At 40.5% G+C, this 22,220-nt stretch overlaps 2 protein-coding genes across 4 annotated transcripts in view; one reads left to right on the forward strand and one right to left on the reverse strand.

Moving 5' to 3' along the window:
- LOC107596168 (fructose-1,6-bisphosphatase 1-like) overlaps positions 1 to 2,384 on the reverse strand; it is a 4,678-nt gene extending 2,294 nt beyond the window's left edge. The window contains exons 1-5 of the mRNA XM_016286837.1: positions 2,143 to 2,384; positions 1,430 to 1,592; positions 1,001 to 1,093; positions 754 to 894; positions 518 to 655 (exon numbers count right to left, since the gene is read on the reverse strand). Coding sequence (XP_016142323.1) covers positions 518 to 655; positions 754 to 894; positions 1,001 to 1,093; positions 1,430 to 1,592; positions 2,143 to 2,312 — 705 coding nt within the window. The 5' untranslated portion in view covers positions 2,313 to 2,384. The remainder of the gene's footprint in view (positions 1 to 517; positions 656 to 753; positions 895 to 1,000; positions 1,094 to 1,429; positions 1,593 to 2,142) is intronic.
- Positions 2,385 to 3,344: 960 nt separating this feature from the next.
- The window catches only part of LOC107596169 (tetratricopeptide repeat protein 33-like), a 28,389-nt gene continuing 9,513 nt past the window's right edge, over positions 3,345 to 22,220 (forward strand). The window contains exons 1-4 of one of the 3 annotated variants that reach the window (XM_016286838.1): positions 3,345 to 3,427; positions 3,813 to 3,820; positions 4,461 to 4,685; positions 21,689 to 21,770. In XM_016286838.1, the coding sequence (XP_016142324.1) occupies positions 3,377 to 3,427; positions 3,813 to 3,820; positions 4,461 to 4,685; positions 21,689 to 21,770 (366 nt within the window). In that variant the 5' untranslated portion in view covers positions 3,345 to 3,376. The remainder of the gene's footprint in view (positions 3,428 to 3,812; positions 3,821 to 4,460; positions 4,686 to 21,688; positions 21,771 to 22,220) is intronic. The other 2 variants (XM_016286839.1, XM_016286840.1) reach the window with 2 other exon arrangements.

Raw genomic sequence — 22,220 nt, forward strand, 5'->3', positions numbered from 1 at the left:
GTGGTTGGGGGGGGCGGGGGGGGGGGGGGGGGGGGGGGGATGTATCACAGATTACACAGAAGTATGAAGCAGCACAACCGTTTTCAGAATTTGATAATAAAAATGTTTCTTGAGCAGCAAATCAGCATATTACAATTATTTCTGTAGGATCATGTGACACTGAAGACCAAAGTAATGGCTGCTTAAAATGTAGCTTTGCTATCACAGGAATAATTTACATTTTAAAATATATTAAAATAGAAACAGCTATTTTTACGTTGTAATAATATTTCACAATATTACTGTTTCTACTGTATTTTGGACCAAATAAATGCAGCCTTGGTTGGCATGAAATACGTCTTCCAAAAACATTTTAAAAAATGACCCCAAACTTTGAACAATGGAATATCTTAAAGTTTAAATGAAGATCTGACTCTACCATGATAGTAACCGTAATGGTTGCTAAATAGATAATAGTAGGATGTTTCTCTAGCATGAACCCTTCAGTGAAATATATTCAAAGTCTGGAGGCTCATACCTCTGGGAATTTCTTCTTTTGCAGATATTCTGTGACATCTGGGTAAAAATGTGCTGCATAGCCTTCATTCAGACTGTAGATCTTCCCCTTCTTCTTAATCTTCACATCCCGGTCTACAAGTATAAACTCACCGATGGACTAATGATGGAGGAAGAAAGGATGCAGAAAGACTAAGAAGTAATGCAACGATTTAAAGTTAAATAGAATATTAAGCATGTAACATAATTCTGACTTACAGGATCAAGCATGAAGCAGTTGACTCCTTGGCCTGTGGAGAGAACCAGCATGGTAGCACTGCCATAAAGAGCATACCCTGCTGCCACAATGTTTCTGCCACTCCGCAAGGCATCCTTCTCTGAGGGTTCATCATCAGTCTCCTGGAGATCATGTGCACATAAACGAACAAGCATTTCATTCGTTTTTAGATGACTATAAAGGGATATTTGTTTGTACTGCATTTGGATCTGAAAGCCTGTGCTGTACCTTTCTGTAGATTGCAAAAATGGTTCCAATAGAAGCTAAGCAGTCAATGTTTGAAGAGCCATCCAGAGGGTCAAAGCAAACCACGTATTTGCCCTAGGCAAAATAAATAAAAAGTCAGGTAGTTTATTGGCCTATACCCAAATACATCAAAGTTGTTAGTTACTGTAATACATACAGATTTAATAACGCAACAAGAGAAAATTATTTTACAGACCAAAACAAACAAGTCAGATCATTTTCATTTATTAAAAATATACTAAAATTATATTAACACAAAATTGCCGTATGTAAATCAGTTTAAAAAAATTGGCCAAGTTATTAAAGTGTTTGAAGGGTTTACTTTTGACATTTTACTTTTACTTTAATTAATCAAGGGTTTTCAGATTACACAACAACAACAACAACAAAAACACTGATGCACACACTTACCCTGTTCTCTGGTTCTACAATGATGGCTTGTTCATTTTCTTCAGACACCAGAACACAGGATGTGAAGGAGGATTTAATCATGTTTATAACAAGATCATTGGACAGGACATCCAACTTTTTCACCTGGTCACCTGTAACATTTGTGCTCCCAGCAATTCCATAGCTGATAAAATGAAAAAGAGATTTTTAACAGAGATTGATTCATGAAGAATTATGTAGTCTTTATGCTTTCCTCACAGAGTCGATAACTTCGACCTTTGTCCTCTATTTCAGCAAGAGATGAGGTCTAATCATTGCCTCAGTCTGCAGTGTTTGTTTGCAAAGTAGCTGAAATGACCAGCCACTGCAACAGTACACTGATATACAGTAAATGTATATTAAAATGTGCAAAAACGATGCATCAGAAAAAGCTTTTTGCACAGGTGGAAATGAAAGTTTAAACTATTGAAAAGGTTCTAATCAATAGGACACTAAAGCACATGGTATAGTCTGGGAAGTGATAGTGGCTGCACATTGAATACCAATATATAGAGAAAAGTCTCCTCACTTTTTTTGTACCATAAGATGCAAAGATGACAGAAACGGCCTGAAAACCATATTATTAAAATTAAAAGTACTGTATATAGTTGAAAACTTGTTGTTTAAAATGGCCACAATTTCTTTGAAAGCCTGAATACTTGTCTGGTGGTATAGATGCATTGGCAGATACTCACAGATTGGCAATGCCGGCTTTTCTGACAGCTGTGGAAATGGCTTTGATGGCCGTGCACATGGAGTTGAGAAGGGTTGTAAGCTCCCCTGTTCCTTTGGCTTTTCTGCCCTCTTCCAAGACAAACCTGGTGAGGGTCACCACGTTGGTATCAAATGCACCTCTGTCTGACATGATGACTGACTGCTAAAGCGTGACACCTCCTTGGAGTTCCTGCTTGGATTGCTGTCAGAAAAGATGTATTAGAACTAAGTGTAGATATATGACTGGGTTTAAAGGGGGAGTGATAGTAGTTTAGCCAATTGCAGAAAGAGTTAGAAGGAAGGTGTGGCTTTTTGCACATGTAGTGAATGCAGGTTAGGGCCTGGCCGAAGTCCATAAAGTTTATCACAGATTTTACCCTGAGTATAGGGGGACAGTCGCTTCAAAACAATGGAGCTGATTGTATCAGTTTGGCTTATTTGATTTGGGATGGATTGATTGACATTTTGCAATGTAAATCTACGTTATGCAACAAATTGTATCTAGGTCTCAGTTTACAAAAAAGTAATAAAATCAGCTTCTATTTTACAGAATTGCAACATTCATTCATTCATCTGTTTACCTAAAGATCCACATATGATAGTTGTAGTGACTAATGATTGATCAGCATTGCAGAACTGTCAGCAGAAACAGTTCATGTGCACGGGGTGTCCGTGATCAACGTGCAGTTCAAAGGACTATATTCTGTTCTGAAGGTTAATTGCCCACAAAAGAATGGGGCAGTGGGATTCTTATGCAAGATTATAACAAACATGCACTAAATAACTATTCAGGTTTCATGTTTCAACGCTGATCTTTGCTGGTTTCCACGGTTATATATGTCAGTTTGAACACAGGGCTAAAATGATGGTAATATCGTACAACAATGCACTTAATATTGATGACGACCATGATGATAATTAAAAATGATTAAAATATGTTTAGGCCTACTATAAATAATCAAAAGCAGGAGAATCTTTCTTTCTTTTTGTTTATGTACAAAATAAATGCCCCTGTTTTGTCACTGCATACAGCACAGTTAGCTTTTCATTGCCATTTTTGTCAATTAAAAACAAAACAAAACAGGCTTCCCAGATCCAGAGAGAGTCTCGTTGAACGCTGAACGTGTCGCTGGCCCTGTACCTTTAAGATAGTTTTTTCAGTACTTCCGGGTTAGAGGGCTGAGTGGATAAGTCCAAAACATCTGTGAGTAATAGATGAAAACGCGATCTGTCGTTGATGCTGGGGTATTTCTATTTATAAATCAGGTTTGTTTTTTTCAGTTTTAATTTACCTGTTCAGCCGCACGCGCAAACGTAAAGATTATTTAGAAAATCCCAGTGCAGAAAGTGCACTATTAATTAACGTTTCCGCCTTCAGTTCGTATTATTTCACACAATATGAATGTGACCTGTGCATTAAATCGCATTGGACTGTAAAACAGCCATATGCTACTTCAGGACTTCATCAGCCTCAGCCTGTTATTGACCTCAAGTTGGCTGTATTACAAGCGCACTTGACCTTCTTGCAGTTACAGGTTCAATATGAGATGACTGAACCAAGAAATGTACAAAACAACTAAGTTTTCTTCTTCTTCTTCTTCTTCCTCTTCTTCCTCTTCTTCTTCTTCTTCTTCTTCTTCTTCTGGGACAGTTACCCCGGTCAGTCAAACCACATAAAAATAAATGTAGAGAGATGACTGTTTGAATATATAAATAACATCTCAACAAAACCTCAACAGTCTGTTCTACACTATTGTCTTCTTTGATTCCAGTGGCAAATATAGTGATACAATATAGAGTAATGCAAATTTAATAATCAAAGATTAATTATTTTGTCAGTGTTTTTGCATGGAAAAAAGCAGTGTAGTATTAAATAAATATAGAGCAGTATTTGAATGGCGATCATGTAATGGTCTAACAAACAAATAGGTCTATAACTTTTAGAATACATTGTATACAATACATGCATTGTAGAAAATACCAATACCTTCAAAGTTTGGCCTCAGAATAGTTTTTCAATGTCCTTCTCACGTCTTGTACTGAAAACTTACTGTTAAAGGATATACGCAGACAATGTTTTTACATTTTATGTAAATGTAGTGAACTTGTTAATGAGTTGTATGAATTTTCAAATAACAGATCTGCCTTCTGAATCACTCTTGGCAGTGCTTATTTGTATTGTTAAAATTTTTCTTGAAAGCGTGTGGCTGTCCTGTTAATTGTTACATTTTAATGTAGTATTCATAATTGTTAGTCTTACAGTAGCTGTTCCCTCTTTTGTTTTTTTTTGTTTTTTCAGGATGGCCTCTTTTGGTTGGAAACATAAGGTGGGGGAAAGAGTTTCCAAGACGACAGTGCAGCAGTTTGAGAAGAACTCAGAGCAGGTGGATGACGAGGATGTGGAGAAGGAAAGAGTTGATTGGCTGCATGTCATCAAACGGCGACGAGAGGTGCTGCTGGAGGATTGTGCTGCTAAGAGCAAGAGACTAAAGGATGAAGGAATGCTGCTTGCCGAGCAGGGAAGGTAGATCTCTGTTTGTGTGTTTGCTAAATCCAGCAGTCTTGTGTTCCCCATCAAGTTCGGTCTCTCGACACTGCGTAGCTTAGGCTTGGGGTTATCCCCCTCCTCCTAAAATACTGAAGCCTTATTGCATCACGCCGGTAAATCTTACCGGCCAATGACGCTCGAGTGCTCGAGCTAGGGGCGGAGCCACCCACTATATTGGTCAACGTCCAGCGTCATTGCCTCAGAATCTTTCTCCTTCACGAAGCAAGCATCGAACTCTCGCCGTTAACTCTTCACTTTTAGTTCCCCTTTGGCGATCTGGCAAGAAGACGAGATGTCACTTAAGGAGTGCTGTGCATGCGGGGGCCCAATTGAGCTCCCTGATGCACACAATGCGCTGGATGGGCCTGACTGTCCTTCCTATCAGCAAATGATAGTCAAAACCCTCCTGGGCCAGGATTTCTGTGATCCTAAACTGCGCACTGGCTAATCCATTGCCTCCGCCCCCCCGTCGCCATCGAGCCGCGGGAGGAAAGGCCGAGGCAGCCACGTGCAGTAGTCCCCTCTGATGAACGCATGTCGACTCAGTTCCTGCATGCTCATCACTCAAGAGAGCCACCTGTTTCCTACACAAAGTCCAGCCACCGCCCCTCGGATGATGCGCGGGACCTGGTCTCTTTTTGTGCTGCAGAAGATGAAGTGGACGTCGAAGACAATGCTATGTCGACTGCAGCCTCTGGTTCAGGTGACTGGTCCGCCTGCCAGGAGTTGGAGGCTTCCCACAGTGAGGTGCACAAGCCCCCGGCCCCGATTGACGAAGCGCTGGTGAAGATCCTGTCGGAGGCTGTACAGGATTTGGGTCTTGATTGGTCGCCCGCTGAGCAACCAGCCAAGAACAGGTTGGACATGCGGTATTTGCAGCTGGGCCGCCCCCCAGAGACCCGCTCCCTTTTTCCCTGGGGTCCACGAGGAGGTCTCGCGGTCTTGGCGCTCCCCCTATTCGGCCTGAGCCCAAGCCGCGGGATCCCGTATGCTCTCCTCTGTTGACGGAGCCGACCGCTAGGGTTATACTAAGCCACAGCCCGTTGAAGAAGCAGTTGCAGCACATCTTTGTCCGTCCGCACGTGGGTGGAAATCTGCGCCATCGCTTCCATCAAAGCCGTGCCGCACCACGAGCCACATCGCGGATAAGGCTTATTTGGTAGCAGGCCAAGCAGCGTCCGCGATCCACACTATGGCCGTTCTCCAGGCTTTCCAAGCCAAAATGCTGCAAACATTGGATGAGGAGAGGCCGGACTGTGCTGCCTTCAAAAGCTGCGTTCGGCCACTGATTTGGCGCTCAGAGCCACGAAGAAGACGGCCCAGGGTATCGGCCGCTGTATGGGCAGTCTCGTCACGCTTCAGTAGCATCTTTGGCTGACGTTGACTGACATGAGAGAGTCGGAGAAGGTTCAGCTGTTGGACGTGCCCATGTCCCCGCTCGGCCTGTTTGGTGATGCTGTGGGCTCGTTTTCTGAGAAGTTTCTGGAGGCCCAGAAATAGTCAAAGGCGATGAGTCATTTCCTGCCAAAGAGAGATCGGTCCGCTGCACCTCCGCCACGTTCCAGATCCTCTTCTTCGCAGCATCACCTGCTCCTTCCTTGAGAGCGAGGGTGGACCCCGAGCCAGCCGTGAGACCGAAAGCGAGGCAGTTCCGGTACCCGAAGAAGATGGGACCCCGTCCTTCTGGTGCTGTGCCAGATCCACAGCAGCGTTCCTGACTGGGGTGGTCTGAGGGGGAAGCGGCCGCCCCGAGAAAGACAGACGAGGAGCTGCTTCGCAAGACAGTTCGTCTTGCTGTGTTTCCCCTGCCTGTCCCCTTGCATGTTGCAGGCGACAGGGGGAAATGTTTGTTGTCAATAAAGTTTGCACAAAACAAACACTGTTCAGCAAAAAAGCTCTTTTCCCCCTCACAGTTGTTCCCAATCGCGCGTTATAAGCAGAGTCCTGTTTTTGAACGGCGCTCTGCAGGGCGCAGGCGCCGTGCGCTCTCTCAGTCTATGCACGAGTGTTCCCCCGGCTCATGCCGGTGGTCCAGCCGGTGCAGAAGACATCTACGATGCCCCTCAGGTGGTGGGCGGCTCCCCGTCACTATTTGGACGTGTGGCGCATGCTTCCAGGAGTGTCGCTACTTCCTGGTCCCCAAAAAGGAAGAGGGTCTTCGCCCTATTCTGTATTTGAGACCGCTGAACCGCGCACTTGCAAAGCGCTCGTTCAGGATGATAACAGTAAAACTGATCCTCGCGCACATTCAGCCCGGGGACTGGTTTATCTTGGTGGACTTAAAAGATGCCTATTTTCACATCCAAATAGCCCCTCGTCACAGGCGCTTTCTAAGATTCGCGTTCAAGGACAGAGCTTATCAGTTCAAAGTTCTCCCGTTTGGCTTGGCGTTGGCCCCGAGGACTTTTACGAAGTGTATCAATGCAACGCTTTCCCCTCTCAGGCAGAGTGGAATTCGCATCCTGAATTATCTGGACGACTGACTTGTTATAGCCCAGTCACAGGATACACTGGAAAACCACAAATGTCAGCTTCTAGAACATCTGAGGCATCTAGGACTGACGATCAATGTGCAGAAGAGCAAGCTTCGCCCCACGCAGACTATCACATTCTTAGGAATGGATCTCGCTATCGATGAGAGCGTGTCTCTCTCAAGAGCGAATGCAGGCTTTGATCAACGCTCTCACCTCGTTCAAACCGGGGAGAGTGGTGATTCTGAAATGCTTTCAGAGACTGTTAGGGCGTATGGCAGCAGCAGCTGTAGTGTGTCAACTCGGGCTTCTGCATATGAGACCACTTCAGCTATGGCTGAAATCCCGGATGCCAAGCAACACGTGGAAGAACGGTCAGTTGCGTGTCTTGGTGACTCGCGGATGCATGCAGATGCTAGCCCCCTGGCTCAACACGAGGATGTTCGAGCAGGGAGTCTCGATGGGCAGGGTGGTCAGCAGAAATGTTTTTTTTTCTGCTGACCACCTTTTCTGCTTTAAAAAAAAAAGTTTCCTCCTTTGGGCGGACAGAATCTTTCTGTCGATTCAAGCAGTTCATGTTCCCGGCAGTCAGAATGGCGCGAACATGCTGTCCAGTGGTGGTCCAGTTCTCGGGGAATGGAGGCTGCACCTGCAGACCATTCAACTGATTTGGAGCCTGTTCGGAGAGGCGGAGATCGACTTGTTTGCCTCAGAGGAGAACGCGCATTGCCAGCTGTTCTTCTCGCTGAAGAATGCGCCTCTGGAGGGGGATGCCCTTTCAAGTCTCTGGCCCAAGAAGCGCAAATATGCTTTTCCCCCAGTGAAGATTATGCCGCTAGTGCTGCAGAAAATCAGAGAGGAAAGGGGGATGGTGCTTCTGTTCACACCGAATTGGCCCAACCAGCCATGGTTCCCAGCATTGGTAGAGCTTCTAATGGCTCCCCCATGGCTGATTCCATTACGGAGAGATCTCTTATCTCAGGCAAAGGGCTCAGCGTGACACCCCAGGCCGGGGCTATGGAACCTGCATATCCCCGTATCTTAGCGTATCTCAGCGAGTCTTGGATACAATTGCTGAAGCCAGAGCTCCATCTACCAGATGTCTGTACAGTCTGAAATGGAAAGTTTTCACTACATGGTGTATGACGAAAGATGAGGACCCAGCAAGCTGGGATGTATCTGTCATTCTATCGTTTCTGCAGGACTGTTTGGATGCTGGACGCACGCCATCTACTCTAAAAGTGTATGTGGCTGCTATTTCAGTTTTCCATTTGCCTATCGGCGATCGTTCGGTCGGTAGGCATCATCTGGTGACGAGCTTCTTAAGAGTAACGTGGTGGTTGTGCCCCTTTCGCTCTAATATGGTACCAGTTTGGGATCTGTCCTTAGTACTTAGTGCACTTTCCGAGCCACTCTTTGAGCCGCTGCTTTCGGCAAACTTGAAATTGCTCTCGTTCAAGACAGCGCTCTTGCTCGCTTTGGCATGTGGTAAGAGGGTGGGCGACTTACATGCACTGTCTACGAACACTGCGTGTATGGAGTTTGGTAAGGATGACTGTATGGTCAGACTGCAGCCTAGACGGGGGTATGCTTTCTACGTCATTTAGAGCGCAAGTCATCACGCTTCAGGCGTTTGCTCCTCAGGATTCAGAGCCAGCGACACACACGCTATGCCCAGTCCGTGCTCTGCGAGTTTATCTGGAGAGGACTAGTCATTTCAGACAGGCAGAACAACTGTTTATAGGTTTCGGTGGCCGTACCAAGGGACTGCCAGTGTCAAAACAGCGGCTGTCACATTGGATTGTGGAAGCGATCGCGTTGGCGAATGGCTTCGTCGTGGGCTTGGGCAAAAGGTATGTCGATTCAGGATATTTGTCTGGCAGCAGGATGGTCTTCACAAGACACTTTTGCTAGATTTTACAACCTGGAGATTCCGTCATTTGCACCGCTCGTTCTGTCTGTGCAGTGATGTATCTACAGCTTGGCAGTTGGCTGCTGCCTGCACCTGGCCAAACCCCCCAGATGATCAGGGTGGTTTCGACTAGATCCGGTAGACCTAAGACATGCCTATAATAATTATAGTCAGCGGCTCTCTACATGCGTTCGAGCTGTGGTAGGTGCGCTGTTTTTCTTATGTATCAAGTGGTAACTGCAGTATATGTACGTGGCTCCAGCAGCGCTGCGGCCAGTCCATGTGTAGTGTTGTGCTTTATTACTGTGCTTAGTCCCGCTCGACTAGAGCTGGGGGGCGTTGGTTTCCCTGAGTGTTCTATGAAGCAGTTAACGGGCTCAGCTCTATTGGGTCTGGCTCATTAGACTCTTCTCACCGGGTATGTGGAATACAACACAGCGGGATTGTATGTGTTCCCCAAGCGTAAGCTACGCAGTGTCGAGAGACCGAACTTGATAGGGAACGTCTCCGGTTACGTGCGTAACCTCTGTTCCCTGAAAGGAGGGAACGAGACACTGCGCGTGCTGCTGTGTTGTAATCCTCAGAGTCTTGTACCTATTCTAACAGTCGAAAGATTCTGAGGCAATGACGCTGGATGTCGACCTATATAGTGGGTGGCTCCGCCCCTAGCTCGAGCGCTCAAGCGTCATTGGCCGGTAAGATTTACCGGCGTGATGCAATAAGGTTTCAGTATTTTAGGAGGAGAGGGATAACCCCAAGCGTAAGTTACGAAGTGTCTCGTTCCCTTCTTTCAGGGAACCGAGGTTACGTACGTAACCGGAGACGTTTTTAACAGAGGGCTAAATATTGCAAGTTTGGATGAGCTATATTAGACAGTCTATATGGGAATAGCAAGACGTGTTTACAGAAAGAACTCGAGTATCAAACAACATTTCTTCTACTGTTTTTAGTTCTTAGTTACAGTCTGAAGCATGATGTATGGTATGAGTCAAAAAGTGAGTCAGTGAGTTGAAATTATGTAAAGACGTTAAATGTTTCCGCAGTGTTTTGTGGGTGCTCCACTGTAATCTATTCTGTGTTCGGGTCCAAAATTCCCTAATTTATGTACACTTGAAATTAAGATTAAAATTTTTTTAATGAAATGAAATCTTTCATTCAACAATGACACATTAAATTAATCAAAAGTGAAAGTAAAGAGAATAATATTGCAATAATGTTACAAAAGATTTCTATTTCAAATAAATGCTGTTTATTTTTAAAACTTTCTACTCATCAAAGAATCCTAAAAAAATATAATGACAGTTTCCACAAATTATTAAGCAGTGCAATGGTTTTCAACAATGATAATAATAAGTAAAGTTTCTTGAGCACCACATCAACATATTAGAATGAGCCGTTGTTCACAGACAAGCTGCGCAAAACCACGATCATATTTTGCACATGTTTTGCGCAGGTTGTCTGTGAACAACGGCTCTGTGTAGTTAATGCTGCTCAATGTGAAAGCACGCACGTGATGGAGATTTACCGCTGATTACAGAACCGGCTTTACTGACAAGATGCGCATTAAATATCGCATGCGATTTATCGTGCAGCCCTAATTTAAAATAATCTTACCGACCCCAAACATTTAAACAGTAGCATAGACACACATACAGACTGGTAGGACATCGATATCCTGGTTTTGACAGGGAGCATTCTGTTTGATTTGAAACGGAAAGTCACATAATAAGATACTTGTTGGCCCATGGAAAACCTTTCTCCTCTAACCTGATTTTCAGTAAGTTTCTCTGTTTTATTTACACTCTGGAGGCATGTGCCAGCCAAAATCCTTCCTGGAAAAACCGACAGCTGTTTTGCCTTTACGGTTACTCAACAAGTTATTATTTAATCAGGTCAGTGCATTGGCCAGCAACATGACAGAGTTCTTGGAGTCATCAACAAAGAAGATAAACAGCGGGACTTCTTACTCTGTCAATTATAACAGTGCCACATTCATCCAGCAGATAGAGCTGTGGGTTTGCTATGGACTCTCTGCATGTGGATGCCACTTGTTTGAACTGGTTTTAGGAAATGGTTCACCCAAAATATGCTGGCTCATACAAAACTATTATATGGCTTCAGAAGACTTAAAATATAGTGCAGAAGTTATATGGAGTATGATGGTTTTTATGGTGCCCTTTTTGTCGTTTTGGAATTTGACAGCCCAGACCCCCATGCAAATGAATTATGTAGACATTTTTAATTATATTTCTGGGTTTGCTATTCTTTTAAGAACATTGACTTACAACCAACTATTTACATTATTCATCCTGAATGAAAAACACAGACTGAGCTCATATTAGCAAGGATAAAGCTGTTTATTATATCACTTTTTCAAAGCAAATCTTGTTTTTTTTTTATTATTTGAAGTAGAAAAAAGGATTACATCTGTCTACTTTTATTGACATTTATTCTTTCAATGACTGGATAAGCCCGACACCGGACGGAGAGGCCTAGACAGGAGTTCAGTACAGTATGTAGAAGCTGAAAATTTTAGCACTCATATGGGACTTTCAGTTTTAGCATGTCTGTGAAAAGCTCAACCAACGGTCATGAAGCAGGACTGAGCTAAAAAGCAATACACTCTAATGTGCGAATTGTGCTTTATTTAATTATTTTCTAAGATAAGTAATTATGTCATTGTTTAATATGCACTCTCTTTTCTTGGAGGCAGCATTTCTTATATGAATCTCTAGCAGGTGTGTCCACATAAACATTAGGATGATCTTCATCTCTTTGAGTTGAGAGGGTGTTACGAAATAAGTTACAAAGTTTCTCATCTTTTAACCACTTAACTGGAACAATAAGTCAAATTAGGCCGCTTGTTTTCTCACTGTCCAAATAAAAAAGCAATAAACGTCATAGCCAGCAAGCACTTGCAGAGGATGAAAGAAAAGCTTGAATTTACTAGAAGATGGTTTAAAGGCATGGATTAAACTCAAGCTGCCGTTATTGCGGTCTTACCCTGTAAAGCCTTAACAAGTCCATGAGAGGTCGGGGTAAAGTGTGTCACTCTTCAATTTTACAACCTTTTAGCTTCTTTTCTTCTCCGCAACTCTCTGTCTCCATCCTTGTTTGGATTCCTTTAAAAGCTGTAGTCTGAAATGGTTTTAATGGTATAATCAAGCAGCACTTTGGCTCTAATAGTGTAATAGTGCACCGTAGGCCACTGCTGCTCGTGATGTGATTACCGTAGCACTATGCCAATATTTGTTGCACCTGCTTTTTCAGAGAAATTAAAGGAAGGCCGGATAGTGTTCCTCAAAAAATGTAATGAAATGTGGGATGTTGAATTTATTTATTGCCAGATCAAGTCAGGTAAATGACAGGGCCACAGGTTTTAGGATTTATGTATAATTACCCCTCTTGCTAATGGACAGTTTGTCCCTGTAGTGTTTTTTGACTGAAGATTTGGTGTTTTGCATTTGGCAAATACAGTCTTACAGTTGAGCTCATAAAATTGACTGAACACAGCAGGTAACCGTATAAAACGAATGTGAAATGTTCAACTGTACCTATTGACTGCTGAGCAATTTTTTTTTTTTTTTTAAATAATCATAATTAAAAATAACTATGTGTGTTCAGTGTGGGGATTTTGTTCAGGAAAATGTTCTACTGGTTTTTGTGCAAATTGTTCATCCCTTTTTATTGCTACTGGAGATGTTGACTGTTTTATCATGCGTAGGATGATCTTCAAAAAAGGAAAAACTTTTCGTTAAGTGGCCTATTTAACTGTGCAGGGCAAAAATAGCACTGTGTTACCGGGGAAGGCTTAAATAGGAGTCCAAAGAGGGTTTCTAGGCTCATCAGACCTTGGTACATCCATTCATTGTCATTTAATAAGAATATGAAGTGAATATAGACTCCAATAGATCTGAATATATTTGAATGTATTGGAGATTTGGAAAAAAAATTGAAATTAGTGAAGGATGCATAAAATACCCACATTCATATATAAAACTTTACAGTTTGTGGAACTGCTCATAATACATTTAAATATTATCTGAATAGGATTATAGCATTACTCAAATAAGTTTATGTATCCCTTAGAGATTTTTATTGTAGAAATGTAATGTGTATCTGGAGGAATCAATGCATATTTCAGCCATGTGTTTTTACATATATATTTAATCGTTTAGCAGATATGTTTACCCTAAATGAGAAACCATGCAAGCTATGTATCATAAGAGCCAACAATATTTGCAGTACAATAGTACAGATGCTACAGCTGGTAACTTGAGGTGTCTCATTCACATTCTTACAAAAGACTCAAATGTCTTTATTACTTTAAATCACCTTTAAATTTCACACGCTTGGTAGCCATTATAGCTGGGGTCAGTGATGATACTCCCTTAAACAATGGTCCTGCCTAATGCTTTACACCAGTAAGTGAAAACCCAGCAGCCCCTGAAGAGGCGTGTTGCCATTGGTGACTCTTATAATCAAGTTTTTTGGAGAATAAGTGAATTGTGATGAGGAAATTACATGGAGCTGCAGGACAGTGGGAACAGGTCAGGACAGGTCAACACAGTGTACTCACTATATGCTGCATTTGAAGCTCACTTTGCTCCTTTGTGTTTTTATACCTGAAAGAGTGTAAATTATGAGTGTCTATGAAACATACTCAATTTGCTGGTGCATATAGACGGGCGATTCTAGGTGAGGGGCCATGGAGGCCAGTGCCCCTTTGTCAACAAGCTTGGCCCTCGATAGAGGCTATTTACATTTAGTGAAAATAGCAGTATTTTTTGTGATATATGCTATTTACACTAAGTGCAAATAGCTATAGATTATATTTATACTATGTTAAAATAGCAGGATATTCTGCTAATTACTTACTGCAAATAGTGGCAATTATCTGCACCTCAGCATTGTAATACATTATAAAATAGTATGCAATAATAACTTATTTAGTGTACATTTTTATTATAATTCAAATTATTAAATGGATGCCACCTTATTGGGACAAAAGCCCTCCCTACACCTACCCTAACCCTACCCGATACGTTATTTTCAACTTTTTGATTATTTCCTTAATTTTTATAAAAAATAAATGCTTTTCTGATGTGATTTGAAATTTGAAAAGGGAGAAAAAAGTTCGGCAAAAGGCGGATTCGAACCCGGGTCGATCACGTCAAAAGGAGTAGGCTATGTACACACGCTTTACCATGCTTGAATCTGTCGATTGAAGACCGTCTTTTGTAATGTTGACTAGCCCAATCACACCAGGTCAGGACAGGTCAACACAGTGTACTCACTATATGCTGCATTTGAAGCTCACTTTGCTCCTTTGTGTTTTTATACCTGAAAGAGTGTAAATTATGAGTGTCTATGAAACATACTCAATTTGCTGGTGCATATAGACGGGCGATTCTAGGTGAGGGGCCATGGAGGCCAGTGCCCCTTTGTCAACAAGCTTGGCCCTCGATAGAGGCTATTTACATTTAGTGAAAATAGCAGTATTTTTTGTGATATATGCTATTTACACTAAGTGCAAATAGCTATAGATTATATTTATACTATGTTAAAATAGCAGGATATTCTGCTAATTACTTACTGCAAATAGTGGCAATTATCTGCACCTCAGCATTGTAATACATTATAAAATAGTATGCAATAATAACTTATTTAGTGTACATTTTTATTATAATTCAAATTATTAAATGGATGCCACCTTATTGGGACAAAAGCCCTCCCTACACCTACCCTAACCCTACCCGATACGTTATTTTCAACTTTTTGATTATTTCCTTAATTTTTATAAAAAATAAATGCTTTTCTGATGTGATTTGAAATTTGAAAAGGGAGAAAAAAGTTCGGCAAAAGGCGGATTCGAACCCGGGTCGATCACGTCAAAAGGAGTAGGCTATGTACACACGCTTTACCATGCTTGAATCTGTCGATTGAAGACCGTCTTTTGTAATGTTGACTAGCCCAATCACACGTTGGTGGGTGGAATTAGTGTAAATAGCCTCTGCCAACAAGGCGGTCTATTTGCACTTAGTGTAAATAGACACTCCGATTTTTTGTTTTATTCCCAACAGTTAAACAGTTGCCCACAGAAAAAAAACAGGGGGTGCTACAGCACCCTCAGCACCCCCACTTCCCGCGCCTATGTCTGGCCCCCCTAAATTTGAAATCATATAAAAAAGATGCAGGTAAAAGAAACTATTTAATTTCAGTCATGTTCACATAGTGAGAAATAATCTTAATCTGTTAGAGATATGTAGAGATCTAATATAGATTTTATATTGCATAAGCATATGAAACAATCATGGCAAACGTGCAAACTGCTTAACTGCTCAAGATAAACAAGGGACTCATGAACAACTATTGAAAAACAAAAAACATCCAGGTAACAACACACAGTCGTTATGTAATATGTAAAATTTTAGCAGATGTAAACTTTTGAACCGGCATTTTATTTATTTATTTATTTATCTTTTAATTCAGCTATAATTTCTTCTTGTGGACTATAAACATATGAAATTGTTTAATCAGGGCAGTACTAAATAAATAAAAAACACCATGCAATTTTTATTATCTCTTTTATTTTATTAAAATTAACATTTGGCCATTTCTTCAGGGATGTAAATTGAACATGAATGATAAGGTTACATATAAATTAATTTTCCTAAGTTGAATTGTGGTAGGCCCATTTGTAAAATGATGCAGCAGATTTTTTTAAATTTTTTAAATTTACCATTTTTATTTGTTTTGTTATATAGCGTGTCAAGTTCACACATGTAGCAAAATGCCTAGATGTTGAAAGTGTGTTGTCATCAAGATTACTTGTCAAACAAACAAATAAATTAACTTGACCTAGCAAAATTACTTATTGTATTGTTATCCAACAGTGGTGCCATGCTTAGAAGATGCAGTATATTTATTTCTAACCCAAAATAACAAGTTAGTTCTTGAACTGCATGGGAGTTTTGAAAGCTGGATTTTCTCAGCAGTTTGCTTACTTTGCCATTTAACCCTGAGACCAATTAGTTATCCCAGTATTAACAAGACTTTCACTTTGATTGTTTCTTTTACTTTTTGGTGGGGCTTTTCTTTCTTATAAACTTCCACTCTTTTAGATCAAGGTTTACAGCCATAGTTACAGAATATAAACTGTTGCATAGTTAGTAACCTGATAATGCAACACTTTTAAGTATTTTGATATGTGAAAATAATTTGGATACATATTTGACTCTTTTGCCATGTGACTTCAGTCAAATTGGAAAAAACAGTCAGGTTGGATAAAATCTATTTTTATGTCACTCGAAATTAATCTTAGTAACCCATTAGATTTTTCTCTTAGTGTGAATCATAAAATCATAATTTATGCTCAAGATGAAGTATCACACAGGTGAATAAATTAGCAAATATCACATCAGTACCCATGTGATATTGCTCTATATCAGCATGGCTGTAATTCTGCCATAGGCATGATAGAGATAGATATTGTAACTATAGTTCATTCCGACTCTGTTGAACCCAAGGTATTACATGTACTTTGTCACTGCTATGCTGCGATAAACATCTTCATGAAGATCTTCTACGTTCTCATAATTTTTTCTTACAATACAGATCGATTTCACATGGGTACGAGTGTAATATTGCATTTATAGTTCATAAATATAGTAATATTGCAGTTCAATGGCACTGTAAATAAATAAGTGTGTAAATAAATATAAGAAACAAATTACTTCCTTCTGACACGGATTCAAATCTCAAGTTGACAGTTTAGCTATAACAGCTGAGCCAAGTCTCTATTACTAATTCGAAAATGTCACTTAGAACTAGTAACAAAGGAACGTTGAGTTGCTTCATTGAAAGCTGACTGGATTATGTAGAGTCGGGTTGCTTGGGTATTATGAGAGAGTACTCATTTGACTAGTGTGATCACCCAATCACGGTTCGCTGAGCAGCTACTACTTTTGTGTGCGCTACTGTCATGATTACGACAACAAACATATAACAGATTATAACGCTAATGGTTCTCATCTTATTGATGAACTTTAATTGTAGTGTGCGAGAAAAGCTGCAAGTTCCTCTATCAGCGTCATCTGTCTTCCGTAATAATGTTCTGATACTTGCAGCACAATTAAAGCAGCACTATGTAACTTTTGGCGCTCTAGAGGTTAATAAACAGAACTGCACACATCCCGCGGAAGAACATTCCAAACGGAGCTACTTCTCTAAGTTTATGTCTATGGCGATTCACGCAGGTATGTGTTACTCCGCAGCGGTGGCGACCCGACTGCAATAGTCCAAATATAAGTACTTATTATAAGTGTACCGTAGTGATTCGGAATAAGACAAAAACGATGTTTGGAAGATGAATTCATGATGTACTCGCTCATTATATACATTTTGCAAATTTTGAACACAGAAAAAGTTACATAGTGCTGCTTTAAAACAATGAAAATCGCTGCGCTACATAAGTGATAAATCTATTACACAGTCTATTAGCGAAAGCGCTTTTCTTCCTTTTTTTCTTCAAATGAAAAAGTTGGATCGTAGTGACACAAGTATGCTCCGGCCCCGGAACGTTAAGTACAGTGTGAGTGCGAGCCAGCGGGGGAAACGGCTAAACGGTTCCCGTGGCGATATTGGATGATTATCTTATGGGTGGAAAACATAGATATGTATAGGTAGATGCCACATTCAACCTCTCCAGATTTGTCAGTGGAACGGTCAATATGTCGACACTCACAATAAAAATCAGTGAGTTTCAAGATGCCACTACATTGCGCAGCCTCTTGTTATAAGAAACACTGAAATTTTAATTCTTAAGAAATTGGATAAACTTTCAAAGGAAGGAATGTGTTGGTTTGTGTTTTTAATATGTATTAACTCAATATTACAGGTTTTTAAACTGTAGTACATTTTAAGCGTCTTATTGGCTAACGGCTTCTTCTTCTTGTATTGTGTTAGTTTAGCAAAATCATCTGCTTAAGTCTATTGCTGATATAGATATTTATACATGCTTATAACTAGGATTGCAGACAGGTAATTTGCTCTTGAGTGTTCACGGACCTGCTTTGACCATTCCAATATGGCGGACGGCGTACGTATAGCGGCCCATAGAAACAGCCGCTTATAGGGAATCTACCTATACATATCTTTGTTGGAAAGACCTCTCAGCCAATCAGATTCGAGAACCAGAAAGAACTGTTGAAGAACTGTTGTATCCACTTTTTTCCTGAACACGGAAGTCTTTATACATTAAACAAAACACTATGTCATATTACCATATGCAGTTCAGTTTAGCAGAGTTGCCTGTTTTGACCAGTATGTGAAATCGGCCAAATTTTATCACGTGAACACCCTACAATCCTTGTCTCGTTGATGTTCAGTAAGATATGTCTCATGAAAAAAGTGACCGGACAGATGGTTTGTGTCTCCTGTCGGTATTGGTGACACGTGGGAGCTTTTCCGCTATTAGTGGGACTGTTTCCTGGGTGACATTCATTTAGAGTTAAACTTTCCTGCCATACTTCATTGAGTGGGATGAAGTGAGACCATTTGTAAGTTTCCATTGGGGAACCGATTATACATGTCTGAACGTCTGTAATTTAAGTTCTGAAAGTGCTAACAGTTCAACAGAGACAGATTTTGCTACCAAACAACAGAAATAGCAGGTGACTTCAGTCAGCATATTCCTAATGCTGGACTCAACTTCAGTTTCCATGGCTTGCGGATAAATTTGTTTTTTTGTTTGTTTTTGATTAGCATAATCTGTGATATTAAGACTTAATGCTTGAATATTATTAAATTCCCCAGTAATCACATTGTCTTTTTAAAATCTGCCTTTTTAAATTAAATAACGATTAAGTTTGCAGGGGGTTCATGAAACATTGACATCTAAGGCACATTTACAAAGTGACAGACAAATAGTACTTTGACACTGTAGTGTCATAGTGTCACTTACATTAAGGATGACGGTAATATTGCATAACATCGCACAGTTTCACATGACTCCTGGATCAACATGGCTATAAAGACAGTGCCATACAGTCTGTGTCCCAGCATCAACATGAGGAGAGGAACAGGGCTTCCAGACTTTATAGTGATGAAAGGCTTTGTCAAATACTGTACCAACATACCAGCACATTGTACTTTGATGTTGTAGATGTTTTGCCTGTTCAGGCATCATTGGCACCCAATTCTGATATGAAGTTTTATTTACTATGTTTTGCACAGTCAGTTAATTTTATGTTGCTCTAGTGTGAGGTACGTTTGAAAATAAGAAAGGAAGTATGCCTTTCCTCATACCCACAGTCCCACACCTGCTTCTGCCGTAGCTTATGACGTGTTTCACAATCACGTACTTGGAAAACATCTAGTAAATTCCTTTTAACTGACTTTGATGGGGGTTTTTTAAATTTCCCTGAGGGTGCTTTGATGAAAGCCCTTATAAGGAAGCCCTTATCTCATCAGTTACCACAAGTCTTTGATCACTGTACATTATTTACATGATGATAATCACAGACATGGCACAACTTTAAGAAGCTAGACCATTTTTATGGACTCAGAAAAATGGCATGTTGTATTTGCACAGCTGATGTTTAACACTAGCTTAGTTTTTTGCTTAGCATTGTGTAAATACAGGAGCTGGTTCAGAGAAGAGGAGGTGACTGCTTGATCTGGACAATTACGAGAAGTCATACAGGCTTAAAAGTCTGTATTTTAATGTGGTAATGAGGTCTGACCCTCATTACCAGCATTTTCAACAAGTGATTTCAACAAATTTGAACTTTTCAACCTTTGTGAAGTAGGTGCAGTAATTACTTTGGTTTTCTTAGAAGGCTGCATTTTTCTGACATAAAACATTCAGGCACACAATGCACCTGTAAGTTTATTTTCAAAACAGTTGATCAGTTAACCAGTGAACAGTTTTCAGTTAACAAGCCTTTTGGTTTCTTTCACAATGAATTAATTGACAACAAGCAGAGCAGAGCAGAGCAATACATTTGGGGAAAGATAAGTTGACAATACTGATCAAGTGTTTGCTTCCTTTGTCTGTGCACGTTTAGTAGTATGCCAAGAATTTAAACACAGCCAGTATCAAATAACATTCAGTTTGGCTCATTTTTAGTCCTTAACGTTTTATTTTGTGAAATCTGACTCCTCATGTTCTATTTTCCCCATGAAAATATTATAAAAAGTTTAATTTTATAATGTAAGCATCTGTAATATGTCCAAGTTTAATGTCAAATAGTTCTGAATTCTACTACAGTTGTAGGAGACAAGTTATAGTCATTATAAGAAAGTGATTTTTTTAAAAACCCCATACCCTGATGAGATATCAAAACACGTATTTATACTCTTTAGTCTGTTAGCTTTTTCTGGAGAGAAGGAAAATAAGAGAAGACTTGCATTTGCAAGTGTTAAACATGTCGTCAGATATCCTGTTTTACCCCACGTTGCTCAGTCTGCCTCAATTGTTTTGAGGGTGTGTGTGTGTGCATACATACATTATATTGTGCATTTGCAAACCAGAAAGCTCTCATGTTTATGCTTGGAAACATGTTTGTCTTGCCTTTATAGCCAAGATTTATATATTCTCCAAGTCAAGTCAAGTCACCTTTATTTATATAGCGCTTTTAACAATACAAATTGTGTCAAAGCAACTGAACAGCATTAATTAGGAAAATAGTGTTTCAATAATGCAAAGTGACAATAGTAAACACTAATTTTTCAGTTAAAGACCGTTCATCATTGAATTCAGTGATGTCATCATCCAGCTCAGTTCAGTTTAAATAGTCTCTTTGTAATCATTTGCAATCAAGTCAATGATATCACTGGAAATGAGGTGTCCCCAACTAAGCAAGCCAAAGGCGACATCGGCAAGGAACCAAAACTCCATCGGTGACAGAAATGGAGAAAAAACCTTGGGAGAAACCAGTTTCAGTCGGGGGACCAGTTCTCCTCTGACCAGACGAGCCAGCAGTTCAATTCCAGGCTGCAGCAAAGTCACATTGTGCAGAGGACTCATCTGGTTCCTGTGATCTTGTCCCGGTGGTCGTCTGAGACAAGGCCTTTACAGGGGATCTGTATCTGGGGCTCCAAGTCCTGATAAGCCACTCAAAATGCATGTTTTTTTTTGTTAGTGCCATTGCTGTTCTATTTACTAAAATTGACTCTTTTTCTAATGCTTTACCAGTTACCAGACTAGCTGAAAGATGTATTTGAATCATCTGTTGTTTCAATGTGAATTTGCTTTTCATTCAGACCAACAAATATTTGTTGTGCACATGGTATGAATAAGACCATTCACTGGCAATTTGTTTAGTTTTTCGTTCTTTGTAGGTGTTGTATAATAAGTTAAATTCTATTTGTCATATGAATATGCCTTGCTAAACAGATTTTGCATGCTAGAGGTTTGGCCTTTGATGACAATTTGATTGTAAGAGTTACAATAACAAAGTGAAATTATTTAAATGTGTTCTTGTATGTGCATTTGTACTATTTTCTGTGTGTGTTTGAACATACTGTATTATGCGTGTTTAAATTTTTTTTATAATTTACCGGAGTATTTTCTGTATATGTGTTTGCTGTAGGAACTGGGAGGCATTGAAGAGGTGGGACGAGGCGATTCAGCTCACACCAGACAATGCTGTGCTCTATGAGATGAAGTCACAGGTAAAAAAGGAAATCAGTTCACTTCATACACACTACAAAAAAAATGTAAGTCTGCAATAGTGGAATTTACTCTAGATGTAGAGACGCACAGCTGTTATGCTGACACACATTTTCCTCTCTTCTCTCTGGCTGTTGTTTTCATTTCCTCCTCCCCAAGTTTCAGTCTCCAAACACAGTCCCTAACTGTGGCTTTATAACAGAACATTTTGATGTCTAGGGTTTTTTCCCTTCTCTACTCTCACAGTCTTGTGCTGCTACAGCACAAACTGTATCGTACATCGAGAGCACGATGGACATACTGTACCTGTCCTTCACTCTGGATTGAATTATTATTCCTTGGGGACGTGGACGATTTTAGAAAGTGGTCCTGAAAATGCAACCCATATTATCATAAATAAATGATGCCGTTTAGCACATGCTTTCTTGTGTCTTAATGTAGGGAAAGCCCTG

This window comes from Sinocyclocheilus grahami, unplaced genomic scaffold (genome assembly GCF_001515645.1).
Source record: "Sinocyclocheilus grahami isolate Dianchi unplaced genomic scaffold, SAMN03320097.WGS_v1.1 scaffold215.1, whole genome shotgun sequence".
Lineage (NCBI taxonomy): Eukaryota > Metazoa > Chordata > Actinopteri > Cypriniformes > Cyprinidae > Sinocyclocheilus > Sinocyclocheilus grahami.